Genomic DNA, 22914 nt, shown 5'->3' with positions numbered 1-22914 from the left:
CTTATTAAACTTTTCGGAATCAAAATTAAATTATTGATATGTAATCTTCGAAAAAAGGATTTGTTCTATTGGGGATATGTGTATGTATGTGGGGGAGGGGTAGTTCTTCATTAGAAAATTTAATTAATCTTTATTTCTGTTTCCCATCTAAAGAGATTTCTTTTTTAAAAACATTAGGGCTAATAGTATTGTCTTATATTTATGATAATTTACTCACATTTAAACCTCACAAACAGCCCCGTTATGTAGGGTCAGTTATTTTCATTTCACAGAGGAGAAAGTTGAGGCACAAAGAGTTTAAGGTCATAGTTTGTTATTGTTATCTTTTACACAAATTCTTAATGATATCTAATTTCTAATATAAAGTTATTTCAGAGAGATTGCTGCAATATCAAATGAAAACTGGGATTGTTTTTCACTGAGTTTGTGCTAAATATATTTTATTATAATTCTTTGAAAACTGCTAACTCTACAGGCAAGATTATTCTCAGATGATCTGAGTGATCAGTCCTCCATTAATTAATGTCAGAATACAGGCTACACCAACTTCTTCACACTGTTTCTTTACCTCATTATATAACCTATTCATTAGCAACCATTTTTTTAGGATTCTTTATTCTCAGACAGTGTCTTTCAATGGGTGCTACCAGCATTTTGAGAGAGAATTCCCATTTGTGCAGGCAGGATACCACTTACTGCAATGCCTTCAGCATGCATCCTGACCCCCACCCACTAAACACCAGTGATGTCTTCCCACAGTCATAATGTGCAAGGCTCCCTAAATGCATTGAGAACCGCTGAGTTAATGAAAGACATAAATCACCAACCCCTGCAGCCAGTGACTTATGTTAATCTTATCTTATATCAGTAGTTAATAGTGTCTTTTATCCATCTGATATCCATAAGTGTTTGAAATTATATTAGAGTAGGGTTACCAGGTTTAGCAAGTAAAAATACAGAACACCTAGTGATCTGGTAACTCTATATTACAGACAGTATAATGCTAATGTCACATGTTGGTCTCTCTTTAACCCACAACTCAAGATCACTAACAAATTGGAAACTCAAGAATTTGAGATTTAGAAAAGCATGTATGAAGTGACACATTTTACATTTCAAACTTGTAATGGCTAGAGGAATACTCTCATCACATAAAAATCTAATTTGTATTAACAAATACTTAGGCTATTGAAAGTAACTAAAAGTAAAATACTCGTGGAAATTTATATTTCTCCTGGTATAGATAGTAGACGTTGTTTATTATTAAGCTACAATGTAATTGATTAATAAATTCCACCATTACTTAAAAAAAACCCAGTCAGATGGGGTCAGCAACTTAAGAAATAGAGCAAATCAGACTAAAATTATTTCATATCAAATTCCAAAAGGTTTGTGAACTTAATTTCTTGCAAATTAAGAGATAAGGGAATTATAACAAAGAATAACTTCAGTTTTCCTGATTGAACTGTGAAAATGTAGAGCTGTAGTGTTTCCTGCAATCTCTATCGACATGGCTAACCTTAAGAAGAAACTGTTAAGACGTTATTATCACACAATGTGATATCTCAATGGAATATATATTCATGCACACCACCTTTTCTCTTTGTTTCAGATATAAAAAATGACAGTTACTTAAAGAAGAGATGCCACAATAAATGAAAGACCTTTTAACCCACAGTAAAGAAACATAACAAAGCCATTATGAATGATGCAGCAAGTTTAGGAAAATGAAAGCTGCTATTAAAGATGACAGGCCGTCACAACAACAAAAGTAGTAATCAGTGTAATTGTAGCAATAAAATAATATTTGTATTTAGTTTCTTTCAAGGAGTTAAAATAATGGACATCTTTTCTAAGTTAACAGTTTTGAATAATGTTGGCAAAAATAGCAAAAACTCAGATAAAAAGCTCTAAATGTGAAGCAGATGAACATTATCCAGAGTCACTGTTCTACATGCTTTTGTTTTCCTTCAGATTTCCTTTAAGATAATTACATTTATGTCTCTTTTACTTTCCTCTTCATGACGATGATATTCTTTTTCTTTATGATCTAGTGTTCTTGAACCAGGCTTCTGATTACTTGACTTCAATAAATCCACAGCTAAAATTGTATCATTTTTGTTTTTCACAGCATGTAATAAAATCTGAATTTCTTGTAATTATTTTCCCTGTTGTAAAATCCCCATTTCTTTTGTAACTTTAAATAAGAATGCTTTATAAATATATAATTATCTCCACGTGGTATTCAGTGAAGCTCCTTACATTAATGAGTGTTTTCGCAGATGATGATGAAACATTGCAGTGCGGGAAATGCCTTGCGTGGGCAACATCACACACAGGCTTATGTTAACTTTATGCTCGGTGATAAATATCCCATGTAGTAACAAAAGAGTAATTAATTTCACTGTTCATGGAAAGTTACCTCAGAGCACTTTCTGGCTTACATTTGGCATTTTTGCCACACCTCTGAATGTTTAAGGGACTCCAGCTTTGCTGGGCCAGTTTACTAAAGCCCCGTAAAATACACAACAAAACCAGTTTATGCACAGTATAAGACACTCTTTCTATGCTTTCTTTAATCCAGTGCACAATATATAGGCCTCACCCATGAAAACATTCATTGTAACTTTGCTCTTTCATAAAAACATCTCTAAAGATCTAATAAATGCTGCTTTTTCTTTAGCAACAACTTTCTCCATAGAAGCAAGATATAGACAGTATGGTATACCACATCCCTTTAGTCCTGGTCAAAGTTCAAAGACAAATCAAATCTTAACTTATTTTAGGTGCAAAATTTGTGTCAAAGAACAGAGCAAAGTCTTTTCAAAAATACAGGACTTGCTAAATTTGAACTGGGTCTCTACATATGAAAACTGCTGTGCCTGATGGGGGTTTCAGAGGTCTCGAATGAGACGCATTTCTTACAACTATCAGTGTAACTTGCTTTTAGGGTATTACTGTGATTTAAACTCAGATATACTATATCAATTACCAGTGCTGCCCATGCACTAATATTGCATGTATATTACATTTTCTTCTGAATGATTTTAGTAGCTTCCAGGTCACTGAGACACCGAAATGTAATGCCGCTATTCCAAAGTGCTAAGTTTCTAACTCGTATTCAGGGGATCTCAATCTCCCATATAGGAAATGACTCATTTATTTTTAATCTATAGTGGAAAGACTTTGTACTGGGAGTCCACCAGCCATGTGATATCACTTCCCCGACTCAGTTTGCTGGTCTCAAAAAAACCAGATTTTTTTGACTGGATGATCTCTAAAGTCCTTTTCAGCTCTGATATTCTTTTATTCTGTGATTCATTATATTATTTTATGGATAAGCATCCAAGTAGTTTACGTTTTTTTTTTTTTTTGCTTCTCTCCCAATAGCCTTCTTAAAAATGAAAAAGCATGTGGTTCTACCTTTGCAAACTCTCATGTCTTGTCCCTAATAGAAAAGTGAAGCAAATTAAGAAATGTGTATGTTGTTTTTCTTACCACTATTTCAAAAACATGTGTAATTACTGTGTGGCATAGAAACTTTCCTCATTTTAAGCTCTCTTACTGATACACCTAAAGTAAATCACTGCTTCTTCTAGTGCAGCACAAATCCCAGATCCTATCGTGGCTATTTTCTGGGTATCTTTAGGTCATGTAGAGATGAATTCTGTATATATTCTGTCAAATGTAGATTTAGAAATTTCATCTTAGCATTCTGATGCTTCTAAACCCTCTTTCATTGTAACTAGTTAAGAGTAACTTTCTTTTCAAAAAACTAGGTTTATTTCTTAAATTTGTGAATAAAAATGCATTCCATTCCTTTTAATTTCATAGCTTCCTTGTAAGGTTTGATTTCTTTGTTGATTATAGGTTTGTTCCAATTAAATGATCAACAACTTTTCCACAAAGAATACTTTTTGATTAATGTCAATTTTTATCTCTTAAAAGGATCCTTCCCGGCCATTGGGGTGGAAACGTTTTGCCCCAGCTTCCTGAGGGCAGGGTTTTTAAATAGCCTCCAGGCCCCGCATCCAGTGCCAGGGAGAGGATCTTTGCCCCCCAGGATTCCTGCTGGTAGGTATTTCAGGTGAATTTTTCTGCCACCATATACAGCAGTAGGACTGTGCTTACAATTGACAGAACAATACAGAAATAAATATTTCTAAAATATATTGTTGAACAGAAATGCAAGTGACTTTTTAAAATGCAGGAACCACATTTGTGATACCTAATGCTCTGAAAATAATATAAAGGAAGTAGAAGAAGGATCTGTAAACTGAGTACCCAATCAGCATAGTGCTGCCTCTTCTAGGAAAGTTTTGTCATAAAGAAAAACTAGGGACCAGGTCCCAAATTTGTAACTCAAGAATAAAACAGGGATGAATTTAAGCCACTTTACCACTTGGAACTGGCTAGAAAAAAGAATTTAAAACTGAGTGTTATTAACTGAAAAAGTAATTTTATATCTGAGTAAGTTTATAGAGATTTAAAGTTCCATTTCACTAAAGAAAAATTATTTGAGAAAAGGCCAGAAAGTAGCAAATTTGGAAGAAACTTTTGAGAAAGAAAATTAACATGCAGTTTTCCCTAAAAATATCAATCTGACCAAAGCCATATTTTATCAATGAGGAAAAACACAATAAAGGATATTGAGCATTTTAAAATGAAATTGCAAAGTTTAGTAAATCACTTTGTATATTATTCTTGGTATTATTATAATCATAAATTATTTTACTCTTGTCATTTTGTAAATATCCAGCTGTCTTCCTCCCTGGTACCTGAGGCATGCAAATCCAGTTTATATTTTATATGTGTTTAGCAAGATGGAATTAGGATATTGATTCTTGGAGTTTTTATCATAATTCTTGTGTTTCTTATCACAGTTAATACTTATGCTACAAATTGTGGTAATGACACCAATATTTTCAGGAGGGCTGGCCCAGACAGCAGAATAATGGAAACATTTGAAAAACTAAGGAATACAATGGAAACAAAATCCCATCATGCACATTTCTTGTTTTTCTTAGGAAAATTATGCCATCAAAGCCTAAAATTATTACACTGACATTTTTTCTTTTGCCTTTCAGTTACCCTTGCTTACTTAGTTATAACATACAAAAAGTAACAACCATAAATATGCTTTAGCGTCATTTGGTTTTATCGTTGGATAATTACTGAAGTGGTTGCAGACTTTGTAGCCAGCAATGCCACTGATAAGTAGGAACCAAAATTATATGAAAGAAAAACTAGCAATTTTAATTCTAATGAGTGTTATGCCACCTTTTTTCTCCCTAGGAGAAAAAAAATGGTATCAGTTGCACACGAATTTTATTGTTGGTGGTAGTAGTGATGGTCGTGTTGCAAAAAAATGGAAATAAAAATCTATATAAACTGAGCTCTCAGAGTTAACTGCAAATATAAAAATATAGCATTCATGTCTATTAATATTTCAGTGACTGGAATTGAAGAGATAAACAGACGATTTGTAGTTTAATGACAAATCTTGGTAGATTTAGGTATATTTGGCAGAAATGACATTACAAATCAGTAGTGACTTGAATTATTCAACATCACTGGTAAAAATGACAGCCCTTGTCATTTAGCCACTGAGCCTGATAGAAGTAAGGTGGTGTTTCTATAACACAGACACAAAACAACTTTCCCGAGAGGGATCTGAAAGAACATCTAGCGCCCTCTTCTTCTAGGCTTTAAGCCAGATTTGCCTCCAACCTTCATGGGAAAGAAAACCCAGTTCAGTTTCCATGACTTAAATACAAATCAGGTGTAAAGCAGTTGCTTCATAAAAAAATGTATAGATCTAAACTTGTTCCCTCAAACTGAAATTAACTCAACTCACTTTTTCTGGCTTATATCACTTTGATAAGTGATCCCTGTACACTTTCTCTGGTACTTTTCAGTAATCACTGCTATGATTTCTAAGGTGATTTTTATCCTCTTCCATTCAACTATAGCTTATTTCCCAAGAATTCTCTTTATATTTTGTATGAAGAGGAATGAAGCAATGATATGAGAAGTTTTTATTATTTCATATTAAAAAAAAAAAGAACCCTAAAGTATTTCTTTGCCACCTAATAGCTGAGTGACTCTTCAGGTTTAGGACATCAATTTGAGAGCAGAAAGCACTTCCTTCCTTGACCTGTATCATGGTACCTTAAAAAGCTGGCCAAAGGTTGATGCCTACTGGGCAGAAATTAATTTGCTTTCTACCAATTGTTTATGTGTTACAGTACTTTTAGGGTCTCATAAGACATTTGCTATGTCATTCAAGGAATCACAAAATCTGTTCTAATGATGGTGCTAATTTAGTTCCCAGTTACTTCCTTAATCAAATTTAAATGAGATACATGATTATGTCTTATATAAAATAGTTTCTTTGCATTCATGTCACACTGTGCTATCAAGGAGCAATATTTTTGCAGTATGTATTTTTACACTAACTGCAATAATAAGAGAATCACTGAATCATGAGAACCAGAAAGCAGACAAGCCTGAAATCAGTATTTATGTAATGGTTGTCAATTGTTTATATGACCTTTTACATTTCTAGAAAGGTCATAGTAAAGGGTTATTATTCTTAGTTTCAAATAGAGAAAAATACCAGGAAGTAATTGGCTGAAAGTTGAATAGCAAGTATATTCATATATTTATTGCAGTGCTTTTCAAATAGTAGTCATCCAATGTAGGAAAATCTCGGGAGAGAGAAGGCAGGAAGAGTGGGGAGGGGAGCTGAGAGAAGCAAAGAGGATGGAGAAAGAAAGGAGAAATTAGAAAGACATAAGTGAAATTATATTTTTTGAATCAAACTCTTCTCCATTGTATTCTTCCCTATTAAATTCTACCTCCTTGAAAAGAATTAATGTCCCTCTTGGAAATATATTATCAGGTATATACCCTAAAATAAGCTTGCTCTCTTTGCTCCATCTAGTTATTTCTTTGATTTATTTCTATAATCAAAGAGTATTTGAAAGTGGGTAGAACATTTTATATGCCATAGAGTATTGATTATACATAGGGTCTTAGACTGATGACTTATCTTATGACACCTTTGCCTTTACACATTTAGTGGCTTATATGCTTACGATAAACAAAGAAAATCAGAGTAATAAAGGCATTGAGAAACAATTATGCACTGATAATGATGGTGTAATAATATATGGAAGTTGCACTGGTCCAGTCTTCCCTGTTACTTCACAGCAATAACTATCTGACATCATGTGATATCTTACATTTACATAAGATCCAAACATTACAATGTGTCTTGAAAACTAGACTTATTTATAAAATATAAAGGCATATTCATTATACTCAGAAAGTAACATCTTAGGATGAGTATGATTAGATCAAAAATTCTACCTTACATTTTTCTAGCAGTTTTCTGTCAGTTGTGGAAGACTTCATAATATTTTTCATTACTGAAGTAATTCATATGTATAGATTAGATTCTAGGCCAAACTCAGATATATGCCTTAAACTAAGAAGCTTTTTCAGTTATAAGCAAAGCCTACAAAGGAGAAAACATAGGAAACAGGCAGCATGTGGGATATAGAAATAGATAAATTCTAAAAATAAAAATCAATGTTGAAGGTCTTCCTGATACTTCCTTTGTGGTTAGTCTTGGAAGCTCTTTAATTGTTGAGGGGATGTTCTTCTGAAACACCATCTTGGTTTGTCTACCTATGCTTTAAATATAATGCTATATATAAAACACCTCTTTTGACATTTTTACCTGAGCTGCTCTCTGTTGCATGCCATGTGTTAGGTTCAAGGTAAATGGCAAAGATGGGGTAAATAGCTCTCTTCACCTTCTTGCTTTGTCAATTTTGTGAGACTTCCTCACTGCTTACTCTGAATCAGTTTAAAAATAAATGTGAACACATGGGGACTCAAAAATCAGATTTGCAATTACTAGGTATATGATTATTTAATAGTCATGTTTAATATTGTTTATTTATTTTTACCTTAGCAAAGAGATTTGAATGAGCCTTATACTCAAGTAGCCAGACTTTTTCATATCCTCACTACTGTCCCCCTTACTAGTAATGTTAAGATATGAATTCACAATCCAGTTTTCTATAAACCAGTAACAGATCCAACTAGGCCATTTCTATAGCAAAGGAGTTACAGTGCTAAGCCAATATTAAAATGTCTTCAAAGTCTATTAACAATGATTATCAGTATTTTCCTTTCCATATTTCATGTGACATCCTATCTGATATGGAGTCTGGGCAAATATTGCATGCACTATTATCCAGTCAAAAAATTTTTTTATTGAGAAGGCATATAGTTTAGATGTAAGAAATAAGCCAGGAAAAATAAATAAGGTTGAAGCTGCAGAGAATCTAGGATCTAGTGAGCATAATATTATCATATCTTGATGCATATAGAGGACTGCAGAAAAGCAATAATGCAAATACATTAGATAGCTAGTGGGAAGCAGCCCCATAGCACAGGGAGATCAGCTCGGTGCTTTGTGACCGCCTGGAGGGGTGGGATAGGGAGGGTGGGAGGGAGGGAGACGCAAGAGGGAAGAGATATGGGAACATATGTATATGTATAGCTGGTTCACTTTGTTATAAAGCAGAAACTAACACACCGTTGTAAAGCAATTATACTCCAATAAAGATGTAAAAAAAATAAATAAATAAGTAAAAAGACTGGATGGCAGACTTTGAAGGAATATACAATGAGTTAAGGAAAACGCACATGAACTCAGTTTGCCAAGGGAAATCAACAGTGGAAAAGTATATACCTTTTAAATACAATCAAACTGCAGTTCAGAAAAATCAAAGTAAACCATTTCATTTCTTTGTATGTTCAGGCATCCTAAAAGAAAAGTCAGTAACTTTGTTTTCAATCTACAATTGGGCGTTTCAAAATTAATCACTTTTGACAGCATTTCTGCTTGCTAAAGTTCTCCTGAGGATAATTATTCTTTTTATATTTTTCTGTAGTATATATGGCAATTTGCTTTATTTTATCTTTAACAAATACTGTTGTAATAAATATACATAAAAGATAAGATTTTGGTTTACTTTTTAAGTAAGAGGTCTTCAGGGAAAAAAAAAAGACTCTTCTTTGATTGAAGGGTGTATATTTTATATATTTCTGCAGCTGAAATTGTTGCCAATTACCCTGAATAAGATGTGTGTAAATGAGTGTTTTTGTGTGTACCTGCTTAAACCAAAAGCTAATTATAATAGGAATAGGATAAACTGGATTAAATGTGCGAAGTAAGATCCTGAATAAATGATTCAAAATGTAAGCTGTGGTGAAAAGAGAAACCTTCATCTCAATTCTTAACTCCTGGTTTCTTTATTCCTTGCCATTTGTGTGATTTCAAGCCCCAGTAAGCCCTACCCGATACTCATCTGCACAGTTGTGTCTCCTGGAGAACTCTTCTCCTTGAAAGTTTGTTCAGCTGCAGACTTCAGAAGGAAATCCTGTAAACTGCAACTATTTGAAAACTAGGGTAGGGACTCTGAAGCAGGGTCAGACAGGAACCCAAGATTATTCTATTTCAGGCCTGTGGAAAGGCATAGAGAAGAAATGGTCACTGATAAAATGACAAAGGGAACATACCCAGCCAACAGAAGCACAAGGAAGGTGACATGAGTGACTGTATTTCTAGTTATACACCCATAAACAACCCCCTTCAAGTATTTGCGACACTATTGTTGCTAGGTTAAAGTTACTTAAAAACACTTTTGGGCATATATTGGTAGATTCCAAAACCAGTGCAAGAAGGGCTAGCCGGATAACATTAAGATTGTGTTCAGTCTGCTTCCTCTGTTGCTTAAAAGTCAGTGAATTCCAAAGAGCATGCGTGTCATCTTTTGGTTCTTCGGCTTACTTGAGGAGAAATACACAAGAGGTTAGAAAAGAATTAAAACCTAAATTTAAGACAACTTGAAGATATCATTTGGAAAAAGAAAAGTCAGGATGGGAACACATACAAAATGAAGGTGTAATTTGAACCTTCAAGTATCATTCAGTTTATAAAAACTTTAATCAGTTGCAGGGTCTATGAGTTTAAGGGCTCCTATGGACCGACGGTCATGATGTTGTGGTACAGGTCATAGACTCAGATTCCTTATGGATTATACTTTGTTTCTTGGCCAAAAATAACATAGACTCTCCTTTCCAAGAAAAGGGACATATGATCACATAAATAAATGTTTGTATACAATTTCAGGAGATCTCTGGACACCCTGAAGTCCATCAATGAAGAATTTCAGATTATTAAAAACTCAGTGTTCTATATATAAAGTTATGTTTTAAGACATCGTGAACAGCAGCATCTTTATGTAAGACTGATAGTGCATTTAAAAGAAAAAAGGAAACAAAGCAGCAGGATGCATTTGATATCAAGCTCCCGAACATTTACAGAGAATTTCTATTTGTTTCCTACCAGAAAGACATGAAAAATCTTAAAAGAGCCTTTAAGTAATCTCCAGATTCTTTTTACTAGTTCTTTTTACTTTCCTATTTTCAGATTCCATAAATAGTTTTAGCCTTTGACTTTCGCTCTTCTTTCTTATTAGCATAAATGTTTCTTTTATCTAAAGATCATTTCAGTAAGTTTGAATCTTAAAAATCCAGACTTTATATATATGACAATTTAAATTCTCAGTTGAGAACATATATCTACCCGCTAGGGACGTTCATGTTTTATTATTACAAATTATACCATCTATTTTGGTCCTATTCAAAGAAACTATCAACACTTTCAAAAGATTCATCCAGGAGCCGTTGTCTTCTCCCAAAGAAAAATTCAGAGAAACTTTACACAGCTTGCTAAAGCTTAGACTCCATGTGAGTCAGTATTTAATCTTTGTGTTGGTTGGAAATGTTGTGTTGGTGTGTTTTCACCTTACTGGAAAACATGATAAGAAACTGAGCTGCTTAAATGCCTCTTGCTCTTTCATAGGGCAGCATGCTTGCCCTTCTGGGCTGCTGGGCCACTTAAGAACGTAAGAAAGGTGGGGAAAGACCATACCTGTTGTAAAACACATCTCATCTCAGCATTCATTCTTTTGCATTGTAAGACAAAGCACAGTGGAAGTTGCCCTGTGGCACAATGTTAACTTTTCATAGTTCTATTCACAGAGGTCTTACAGAAAGTGTATTTAGCAAAATTGAACATTAACAAAAAAGTTAAATCCTTTGTAAGAATTGCAGAAAAGTTTCAAAAATAAGTAGTAACTTTCCTGGGGGGCAGGGAAAAGAAAAGTAGTTGGTAGTTTAATTTACATCATATGTATGATTCATTTAACAATGTTTTCTCCATTATAATTAAAATCTCACCATAAATAACCTATGCAGTTAGGATTAAATATATCTTGTCCAGAGGTTTGTTTGATTTTTAAATCTTCTGTTGATTTTCTTTTGATTAGTGAATAATACAAAAGACCAAAAGGCTGAATATTTGATCATTTATATAATCACAACACACTTTTGAAGCCAGAAGTAAAGCACATTTGAAACACTATTGGAAAATATGACACTTTCTTCCCAAAGCTTCAGGACTCTTTCTGAAAACATTCCTTTGTATAGGAAACTTAAGATCATTATCATAAACTGATGTTTAAGCGATGGGGAAAGCAAAATCTAAAGGCTATTCCAGCAAGTTTCCTTAGCACACATTTCCTGTTTATATAGATTCTCATAAGGCTTTATGGAGCTTTAAAATCCTAGAACTTCTCAAGGACAAAACATCTTTGGCAGCAACACAATGCCCAGTCCGTAATGGCTTTCCCAGATGTGTTTCTAAGATGAGGCACAGAGATTTGGGGTAATGCTTCATGTACTCTAAATTACTAATGGAGACCCAAGTATTATCTGGGGATATGGCACGATGGACAAGCGTTCAGACTCTGGAGCCAGATTGCCTGGCTTCGAGCCCTGGTTCTGCCAATTGCCCAGTGTGTATCCTTGGACAAGTTCCTTAAATTCGCAGTACATCCGTAATCTTATCTGTTAAATTGAACTAGTGACTATACTCACCACAGGGGTTGGTGTGAGGATTAAATGAGTTAACACATGTAAAGCCCTTAGAACAATGTCTGGCACACTGAAAAACTTATTTTTTAAGTCAGTTATTATTACATATGTGCTGATTTAGATGTAGTATCTATTTTTTAATTACCCACACAAAAATTTTTCACAGAAACCAAGAACAAAAGCGGCATAAAATTATTTATTTGACATGCAGTTTAATGTGGTTTTGAAAAACTTAGCACATATTTCCTGTTTCATGTTTATGTTTTGAACATTTCAGAGTATTTCAAGTCATGAGAATTCTCTGATATGTTCATTATTCATTGCTACCTAGTGGTAATTAAACTATAGATTATTGTATAATCAATTATTTCTTTCATAATAACTGGAAATCTAAAGTCATAAATCAACTAATTTCAATGCGTGTGCTTTTAATTTGATCATTATCACATATTACTTTTATACATGTAGATGTAATAAAAAAATCAAGAAAGCCATTCTTAAAAACTCATATGTTATTAAAATTTTGCAATATGGTTAGTGTCTTATGTTGAAAACCACAGTCTAACATCAGGCATCTTTGGCAGTAACTTTCATTGCCAACAAGACACTTCTAGTTAAAGAGAAATCTTTTTGCCCGTATGTAATTTCCAGTAGAAAAAGTGCAGTACTGAATATTACTGAAGTTAATTGATACAGACGGTTTGCCACTGCTTTCTGGAACTGTCAGGAAAATTATGTTTCATTTCTTTAGCCTCACATCTTAGATTTACTCTAAAACAAATCTAGAAGTGCCACTGTTTTCATAAATGCAAATCAACCCTCCTAATTTCTGCTCAGCTGTTTTGTCACAGAATAAAATAATTTATTCTTCAGCATTAATCCAAGGTTATTTGGCTCACTTCTGAATTTAAGAAGCAAAATAAAGAAATTAAGAGAAAGCATGAAACCAAATTAACAATAATTATTATATAGATTTAGGGGTTTCAAATAGTTCTAAGGGTAAAATCAATTCCAGAGTAATCTAAGGTATATTGGTAGAGGTCCAAATTTGTAAATAGAGTACAGAAGACACAAGATGACTTTTTAGATAGGAATAAGAATCTACTTCCTACAGAAGCTATTTCTAAGAAACTCTATATTATAGTATGGTATTTAAAGTAAGAAAATACCCATTTTGATTATTTTACTCTAGGAGAAACCATCTTGTTCTTTAACGCAACTTCAAACCTGTTGGTTTCAGGTGTAAAGAATTTAAGTGGACCTTTGAGACAGGAAAGTTCCTAAATATATTGATCTTAGTCATTTTCAGTAATGAACCTTCTTCACTCTGAAAAACACGTCTTAGCTTAGGATTCAACATCTAGTCAGTAAGGTAAGATATAATACTCACATTTACTCAGTCGTTCTTTAAGCTGTTATTGGGTGGTTTGATGTTTATAGTATCAGGTACTATTCTCTGTGTTGTAAACTCATTATCTCATTTAATCCCACACCTCACTCAATGGAGAAGGTGGATTAACACCTCCTCCACAGTGACTTATTCTATCTCATGAGATGGAGGAGGTATTATTATTATGTAAAAATATACAAATATACAAATGAGGAATGTATATAGTGTACAAATGAGGAGACTGAAGCAGTGAGGTAAGTGAGTTATGAAAGGTCACTTGCCCCAAGTGGAAGAGTCTTCAATAGCATGCGACCTGACTCTAATCCCACATCTTCTAACTGCACTGTGCTGAGCACACAAGGTGTAAGATAGTAAACCGTCCCAATTTGCCTGGGACACAAGGATTTCAGTGATAAAACCGGGAATTAACTGTATCATATAAAACATGTAAATAGCAGTTACTTTTACTTTGCCATAAGATATAAAAGAATCTTTATGTCAATGCCAAAGTACAATAAAATATGTAGATGATCCATTTTTATAAAACTATTTTTTTCTACATAGTGAACAATTGTAATAAGAAGGGGGAAGCAGATAACTACTCCCAAAAGGGAAAGAAAGTAAAGGTACACCAACATTTTTGAGCGGCAACTATTGCCAGACTCTGTGTCAATTATACGTTTTTTCATCTACTCCTTTGAAAAATCACATATAGTATGTAATATTATCCTCATTTTATAGATGCAGAAACTGAAAGAGCTAAAATAACTTGCCCAAGATCATGCAGGTAGCATAGCTAGAATTGGAATTGTTTTTTTCCTCAAAACCGTATATTTTATACTACAAGTAATTTAGGATTAAAGTCTATTGATTTGCCATTCTGTTATTTCAGTAACTCTGCTCTAGGGCTAGAATTATCCTTAGAAAACATCTTTATTTGTGTGTTCCTTCTGGCATTCCAGTCAAAAAAAATTAGGTTGAGTACCTCCTCTGTGCCTCACTCTGTGCTATATGTAGCTAGTGAACTTACAGAGAAGAATTAAGCACCAGTCCTGACCTCAGCAGCATTTTAGAGTAGAAGGCAGACACCTTTGTAGTTAGTATCGATGCCATACCTAATAAGTGTTATACAATTATTTAAGATGTAAGTGGAAGAAAAAGTAAACCATCAAAGTCATCCTAAAACAAAAAGTGATTCACGGGAAAGTTGACCGTGGAGATGGTATTTAAGTTCTTTTTTTTATTTGTAAGTATATGATTTTACCAAATGAAGACAGTGAGAAGGCAGTCTTCCAAAGAGAAGAGGAAGGTCCAAGTAAAGTCGTACTTAGGGAATTCTGAGTCCCCTAGAGAATTTGAAAAACAGGAGGTGGGGAACTGGGGCTGTAAAAGATGACATGGGGGGGCTTCCCTGGTGGCGCAGTGGTTGAGAGTCCGCCTGCCAATGCAGGGGACACGGGTTCATGCCCCGGTCCGGGAAGATCCCACGTGCTGCGGAGTGGCTTGGCCCGTGAGCCATGGCCGCTGAGCCTGCGCGTCCGGAGCCTGTCCTCCACAACGGGAGAGGCCACAACAGTGAGAGGCCTGCGTACCGCAAAAAAAAAAAAAAAAAAAAAAAAGAAGACATGGAAACAAAGGTAGAGGAAAGATTGTGAAGGAATGTAATTGCCAAGTAGTTTAGACCTTAATCCTGAAGAAAACAATACAATATGTAAAGCAGTCTTTAAAGGAGGGATGAGACATTAGTCCTTTATAGTAATTGTTTACTTTTTTCTATTCCCCTTTCCACTATACACTCCATGAGAGCAGGATCTTGTATTGATTGGGGATGTTTCTTCAGAAACCAGAAGAGTACTTGATGCATAGTAGGCATTTAAATATGTATATCTGCTGTATCACTGAATGTTTAAAATAATGATTATACAAGCATTAACAGGTACAACCAGTAAACGATTATTGTAATACGTCAAGAGAAAACAAAGGCAGAATGTGGACAGTCATAATAGGTTTTGTATAGAATCAGCACCACTTAACAACTCATGGACTAATAAGGGTTTGATTAAGTGGGAAATCCAATATTACAATAGGGTTTCAAACCTGGGTAATTAGATGGATGGTGGTGTCTTAACCAAAACAGAAATAGAGGAGGAAAAGAAGTTTCAAGGGAAATCTTTTTAAGTTTGTATTTGAATTCACTGAGAATAAGATTCATCTGGGACATGATCTGATAATCATCAGGCAACAGTGTTAAGAGGAAAACAATCCTCCAATTTTACTTCTTGTGAATAAAAATAATTATTTAATATATAAATTTGTTCAAATTTGTGTCATCCATATCTCTTGAATGCCTTAGAGGGATAAGAAAACTATTTCATTTATTATGAAATCCATTTGAGATTATAATTATAATTCACTATCAGTACAGCAGAAACAGGGAGTAGAAATAAATTAAATAACTGGTTCAAAAAGTCCTGAATTACAACTTGGGAGGAAGAAAATACAGGCAACCTGTCAATTCAAATTATTGCCATAAATTTCGTTACCTATTAGACAAAATATAGACGTGTTATAACATTAAATAAACTAGATTGATTTAAATCTGTGATAGAGTTTGGGGGTTGTTGAGATTTGTTTGGGTTCTTGATATTACTGACTACACATTAGAAATTGCCAAACTGATACAAAACACTACATCCAGCACAAACTCATTACTTACGTGAAAATGTTGAATCTGTAATCTCCCTTCAGAGTCTTCTCTGAGGCCAGAAAAAGGTGGGCACTGTTTCACTCACAAAATATTTTCCCCAGAATTTCCCTGGAACATTTAAAGAATACCTCTGTTTTGTTTCCTTTAACAACAACACAAGAATAGCCTTATCATTATCTGTTTTCTCAATACCTATATCAAAATCATCGTAAGTATTGAGAAGCTGCAAATTTGAAAAAGATTCATTTGTTAATAGTCTATAAAAGTCTCAGTTAAAGAAAATTATTGTTCTCTATAACAGAAAAAGATGATATGGCATTTTGTGATTCATTGCATTCAGAATATAAGTGATTTCTTATCGAATCTTGATTCTAATGCAGTTTAAAATATCCATAACAATATCTGGGCTATTCATGAAGGAAAACCAAAGAACTTCACTTTTCGTGTGACTTGTAAAAGTATTTCTGAAGATCTCTTCAACTGATGAGGCTTCGAAGAAAGATCTGGGGATTTTGAGACTTGACAAACATTTAAGAATCCTGGAGCTTGTCCATTGACTCCAGTACAATGCAAATACTAGGCTAATCCTGTGACATGAGGCACTTAGGGTAACTGGCTAAAACTGTAAAAATGGAAATAAGCTGAAATATTTTGAAAATATAAAAAAAAAGAGAATCACATCCAAATGTATTTTCTAAGAGCAAAAGTATAATATATAATTTTTACATATTTAAAAATAACACAGAAAAAGCACTGTTACCAATGGACTTCTCACACCTAACCACATATTTGAAGAATATCACCCTAACTTTCATAATTTCCCTCATACCTATCTACTTTCTTGATTATAAAATGTAATCATGGACTGTAAGCTTGTAATCTTCACAGTGTATCTAACTTCCCTGTAGAAAACCACTAGGAAACAAATTACAGGTTAGATACCAGCGATATTCCAAAAAAAATAACTCCTTAGTTTAATAACACTTGCTTTCAAATGATGCTACTGAACAATACAAAAGACTCAGAGCTCAGGTGTGAAACTTTTAATTTACAAGAAACCCGGGGAGTCTTCCTTTGACTCTTTACTATCTTTAATGAGAAGATGAAACTTGTCACTGATGAATTTTAAGATTGTATAAAGTATCTCCCAAAGAGGTACAGATAGCACTAATTTCAAAGTACTTTGTATTCACATAGATTAGAATCTTGCTGAAGTACTTCAGTGTTACTCTGTTAGGAATTGTGAAACTGATGAGAAAAATCAACTTGTTTCTATGAAGCACCTACTCTGCTCAGCTCTATGGGAGATGACCTTGAGAAACCCAGTGAATGGGGATACAAAGCATCTGTGGGAAGATGAGGGAAAAAAACAGCCTAATACAAAACCAGGCACACATTTCATAATGCAGACAGTAGATGTGATGGGAGTGCAACCATAGGAAATGGCTGTGGGAGACTTTCATGGAGGAGGTGCAGTGTATAAATTCTAGGGAGATGTGAGTGTGATTAGGGAAAGAAGCAAGTTGCGAGATAATCCTGGCAGGGGAATACCAAAAGGAAAGGCAGAAGGAGACAGGATTGAGTAAGTATAGGTGATACTGACAGTTGATGAAGCAGTAGATGATAAGGTTAGTTAGAAGAGAAGAGGTCCATCACTGGAGAGGATTGCCTAACAGCATGGGCCGCACAGTTCTGATCTATAAATCATGTCTGAGAGGCACCTTTTGCATAAAGGTTAAGAGCTTAAACTCTGAGACAGACTGCTTGATAGCCACTTAGTAGCCATTTGATTTGGGGCAAGTAGTTTAATTTACTATGCCTCAATTTCTCTATCTGTGTAACAGGGATAATAATAGTATTCCTAGGGAATGTCAGGGGTTTTTTTTTAATATATTTTTATTTATTTTAAAATATATTTTTAGAAAACTAGATATGTTTCTCTGACATCAATGGTCAAGATAGATTGAAAAGGTGTGATTATGAAAGAACCTGGGCAGTCATCGTAATAACCCAAATTTTCCCCTTAACATCCATAATCCATTATCATTCAAACTGGAATAGTGGACTCATAATTTTTAGTTTTCCCTACCTTGCTAACCAAGCATTTGCAGCAAGCTCCTGTCTGCAACCTCTCTGAAACCCATGGCCAAATAAAAGATTTCATGACAAACTTTCAGATTTAAAACCCGGATCTTCTAGATCCCTGCCTACAGTAGTGCTGACAGTTCCTTTGACCTCAATATTTTCTGCTATAGTTTTTTTTTTATCTGTATTTGGGTGAAATTAATGACTTTTAGGAACATTATAGAAATCTGCCAAAATGGAAAACTTCTTTGGGTTCTAATTCTATGCATGATAAATTGGGAACTTTATTGCTACATTTAACCTTTACCACATCTTTCTTTAAAATACAGATTCAAATGTAAAATCTAGCATTTGCAGACATTGTACTAATTTGTTCCAGTCACCCTTTGTAACCCTCAAGGCTTTGGGTTCATAAAAGGGACATGAATTACAATATGAGATCTAATATTTCCGTCACTGGTACACATAATTTCTTTCCGGATCTTCTTTGTGCTCATGAGGAAAAACTCTGTGCACAGTGCAGATTGAATTGCTAAAAATGCCAATGAGGAGCGAGAAATATAGAAGTAAAAAGTAAATATGTCATACATGTTTATTTCAGGTAAATATCATTTTCCCTCCCTAAAAAGACTTTATCTTTTAAACTCGGGCAATTGAGCAGAACAAATAGATTCTTTTCTTTGAAACAAATCAGTTACTTATGTCAAATATTCTATCTAATAGAGGTGTATTGGGAACTGTAACAATTGCAAATAGATATGATAAAAAAGAAATAAATGATGTTCAGTTTCTGATTTTAGCTTCTGCACTAGACTATGAAATCAGAAGTTACTTATTTTTCATGTACTACCATCATTGTTCTGTTGATCTAATCTATGTCCAATAAAGAGATGATCAAGAACTACTACAGGTCCCACCAACTTTGTAGCATTCATCAATCTACTGACGTTTTTCTACTTAAAAGCCCTTAAAAGTAGACTATGACTGATGGTTTATAATTTCTTAAAGAGAATTCATGAATTTCTCCTTTCTGCTTTGCCTTAGGAATATTTCAGAAATGCCCGGTCTAATGTAATTCAGCCATAATAACTGCATCACTGGAGGAGACGTACCACAACTGCCAAAGCAGCTATAGTAACTGCTTAAACCCTGACTTTAGCTTGTTGATTGCCTTTTAAGGAAAAGCTCAGGACAAAAAGAACATAATCTGAACAAGTGATTGCAGGGCTTTAGAAAAGGAAGTGCTTAATTACTTAGTAATTCATGTTGTAATTCATGTTCTTTTTATGAACTCAAAGGAAATAAAGCTATAAAGAAACGGAGAAATGTGTATGTTTAATGTGTTTATAGAAGCGTGTTGGAAAATGAAGTTCCTATTAATAAAATACAAATAATTTAGCTGCCACAGCTGGAAATCTCTAACTGCAGCACATACTTCTGTAATTGCTGTAATTCTTATGTGTTCTCTTGCTCTCTTTGCAGGCAGGCCAGTAATGATTGTGGTGGAATATATGGAGAATGGATCCCTAGACTCCTTTTTACGGGTGAGGTGTTCTTTTCTGATGGCATTTAAATAAGCTATTCTGAGTTCTATATTTAAAACATTTATCATAAATTAATTTTTGCATAATGTTATTCATGGATTTTTCCATGAAGAATAGCAGGATTTTCTCTAGGGTGTGTTTCTCTGATACTGTGATACATTAGAGTGTTACTAAGAGGATGGGGGGAATATATACACATGAGAATATAATTGATTTCTCCTATAAATTCACTTGCCATATTAATATATACATATTTTCAAATGATGTTATAAAGAAAGAGATTAAATGAAATTCAGTAGCTTCACATAGCCTGTGTGAAGCAACTGAGTTTCATTTTGCTTTATCACATTTAACTATTTAGTAGGATATTTTATGCATTATCTATAATGCTGAACCCTTTAAATTGATGTATATTTACCAATAATGACTCAAGTTCATATCAGAAAATGGATTTTATCAGCTTTGTCCTTCTTAAGTTCGTTGGCTGACTATTTAGAAAACAAAAAGAGAAAGAATGAAACTCTGGCTGAGATTTGTTTTAGAACAAAAATTTTTAAAGCACTCTTTTTAAGTGACTTATCCTTGAAAGTATGGTATATACAAAAATCATTTGTTTTATATAGTGGTACAGAATAACACAGCTGAGAAGGTACCATGAAGTTATAATTCAAAATGTGTTTATAATATTTTTAACATTTAAAAAGCCAATGTATGCTACAAAAATATTCATTGATATTGGAAAAAACAGAAATATTAGAAAAGTCACTAGAGTATTTTGCATGCCCAGCAGAGGTCACATATGTGCATGTCACTGTATTCCTTAATATACATTTACCTACAGAGACATAGCCAATTTTCTTACCTATAAAATGACTGGACTTTTGCTATTTGAAATGTGTTATATGTTTTTCTTCATTTTTTATGGGAATAAACAATCTCAAGCATTCTTTCTTCACTTCATTTTTTGCTCAGTGTTATCTGGACAAGTTCTGTGTGCATCTTATCTCTCTCCCTTGATCTCATTTTCGTTTATTTTTCTTGGTCCCATGCCCTCTTCTTCCAACTGCTCTCAATATTAGCAGTGATAATATATTTATACTGTGACCGGACTTGATGTCCAGATTCAATGCCAGAAGCTGAATTCAGCAAAATTGTCGAGTTATTATCGAGCAGTACTCTTCACAGAATGCATACCCTCAACCGAGTATGCTCTTTAAGGCAAAATGAAATTCATAGGTGTTTAGGGACGTGAACTATTTGTTCTTTTCTGTAGCCATTCTCAGAATGTTATTTTATAGCTTGTATCCATTTCTCCTGTAAATGTGCTAAATTACTTTAGGATAATTTTTTAGGACCACCTATAGTACTTGAAATGCATATATACTTATGCCCTTCCATTATGTTTATCCAGAAACTAATTTTTATCAGATACATATCAAAATGACTTATTATCTAATGGCGCTTCAGATAGGATTTTTTAATCTACTATATCCTAGAGCTGAATATAATGGCAAATAATGTAACAGACACTCATTTAAATTGCTGCTGAAAAATGGGTCAAATGACTGCCACGAGCAAATTAGGAGAGAAATGTTAGCTTCAGATATACTTTTTATCCTGCTGAATCATCAATCAATTAAAACATGTTATAAAGAAAAGATAATATAAGTAAAATATTTACTTAAAAACATCCTACTACACGTTTATAAGTGGTATGTTTCATGATCTAAGATTTAAAAACTAATATTTTTCAGCTCTTATGCACCACGTAGGTTAGACACAATACAATCTGGGAAAGAATAAATGTTCAAATAATGGTGGCTACCACTACTAATACTATGAGAATCTTAACATATATTATCTCAGTTCGTCTTGGCTCTGCCACTTACTGGCTGTGTGACCTTGTGACTTGAGCAAGTGACTAACTTCTCTGTGCCTCTGTTTATTCATCTATAAAGTGGGAATATTAACTGTATCCACCTCATACAATTGTTATAAGGATTGAGTTGATTATTATAAAGCATATAGAATAATGGCTGACACATTGTAAAGGGTGGAGCGAGGATTGAAACTCAAGTCTCTGAATGCAAAAGCCATGTTCTCATACACTTTGAATTCTTTTTATTAAATTACTTATGACTTCTTATAAGTCCACTACCATCTTCCCATGGGGTCTTGGGTCCCCTCCTCACATAGAATTTCTATTAAAATAAAAATCATATGAATGGGATAAAAAAACATAGGGCCAATACTCCCTTTTTACTCTTCTATAGGATTCTTACTTTCTTTGTAATCATATCTCTTATATCCCAGAAGCTCAAAGTGCTTTATAAACTTTAGGTCAATAGCAGATATTCAACTCCCCACGGCTAGCAGAAATAAAATATATAAGTATATATATCCCACAAATTCTGAAAAGCGAAGTCATTTTTCAAACTACTGCTTCAGAATTTGATAATCGCAGCTTCTGTTAGCACAGAGAGGACGAAGTGGCTAAGTGCACGGCACAGTAGGGGAGCCATCCATGGCTCATTAATAGCGTTCTGTGCTTACTGGAGCTGGAAAAGATTTCCCTTGGTCTCCCACACCACTTGAAAATCACTTCAATTCACTGTTCTATATGACAGAGTGGTAGCAAACGAAGTACAAGATTACAATCTAGTGCCAGCAGCAGTGGCTGGCTGGCTGTGATATTGCACCAAATTCATAAATCTATTGTTTGGATCCTTGCGGACATTCCTCCAGATATATATTAGCAGGGAGAGTGTGGCGTGGTTAAGTAAGTATGTGTGTGTGTAAGTGTGTACGTGTGTGTATATGTGCACGTACGTGTGGGAAAAGGGAGTGGGTAGGTACATAAGTATGTATGTGTTTTAAGTTTTAAAATAAAATGCAACCTGACTTAGCAAGCGGAGCATCAGCCTAACTGCCCAGAAGATATGACCTCACTGATGTGCAGGTTTTCCTAACTTTTCCAAGGAAATACACTAGTGTGAATGAATGCGGTCTTGACCATTATCCCTGTACAGTCTCTCTCCATCTATACATATGGATTTCATAAACACTTTTTTTGGCGGCACTTACCTGGCAACTGCTTATCCCTAAATCTTTGGACCTCCATTTTTATAACAATATTAACTAGCAATCCAAATAAAAATAGTTATAAA

General features: G+C 34.1%; 1 protein-coding gene across 4 annotated transcripts in view; it reads left to right on the top strand.

The window, feature by feature from the left end:
• Positions 1 to 22914, top strand: part of EPHA6 (EPH receptor A6) — an 877027-nt gene that overhangs the window by 693233 nt on the left and 160880 nt on the right. For 2 of the 4 annotated variants that reach the window (XM_067739159.1, XM_067739158.1), the window contains 2 exons: positions 3949 to 4074; positions 19686 to 19747. In XM_067739159.1, the coding sequence (XP_067595260.1) occupies positions 3949 to 4074; positions 19686 to 19747 (188 nt within the window). The remainder of the gene's footprint in view (positions 1 to 3948; positions 4075 to 19685; positions 19748 to 22914) is intronic. The other 2 variants (XM_067739161.1, XM_067739160.1) reach the window with 1 other exon arrangement.

Source organism: Pseudorca crassidens, chromosome 5 (genome assembly GCF_039906515.1).
Source record: "Pseudorca crassidens isolate mPseCra1 chromosome 5, mPseCra1.hap1, whole genome shotgun sequence".
NCBI classification, from domain to species: Eukaryota; Metazoa; Chordata; class Mammalia; order Artiodactyla; family Delphinidae; genus Pseudorca; species Pseudorca crassidens.
Note: the sequence above shows the minus strand (reverse complement) of the source record. Positions and strands in the feature narration are given on the sequence as shown.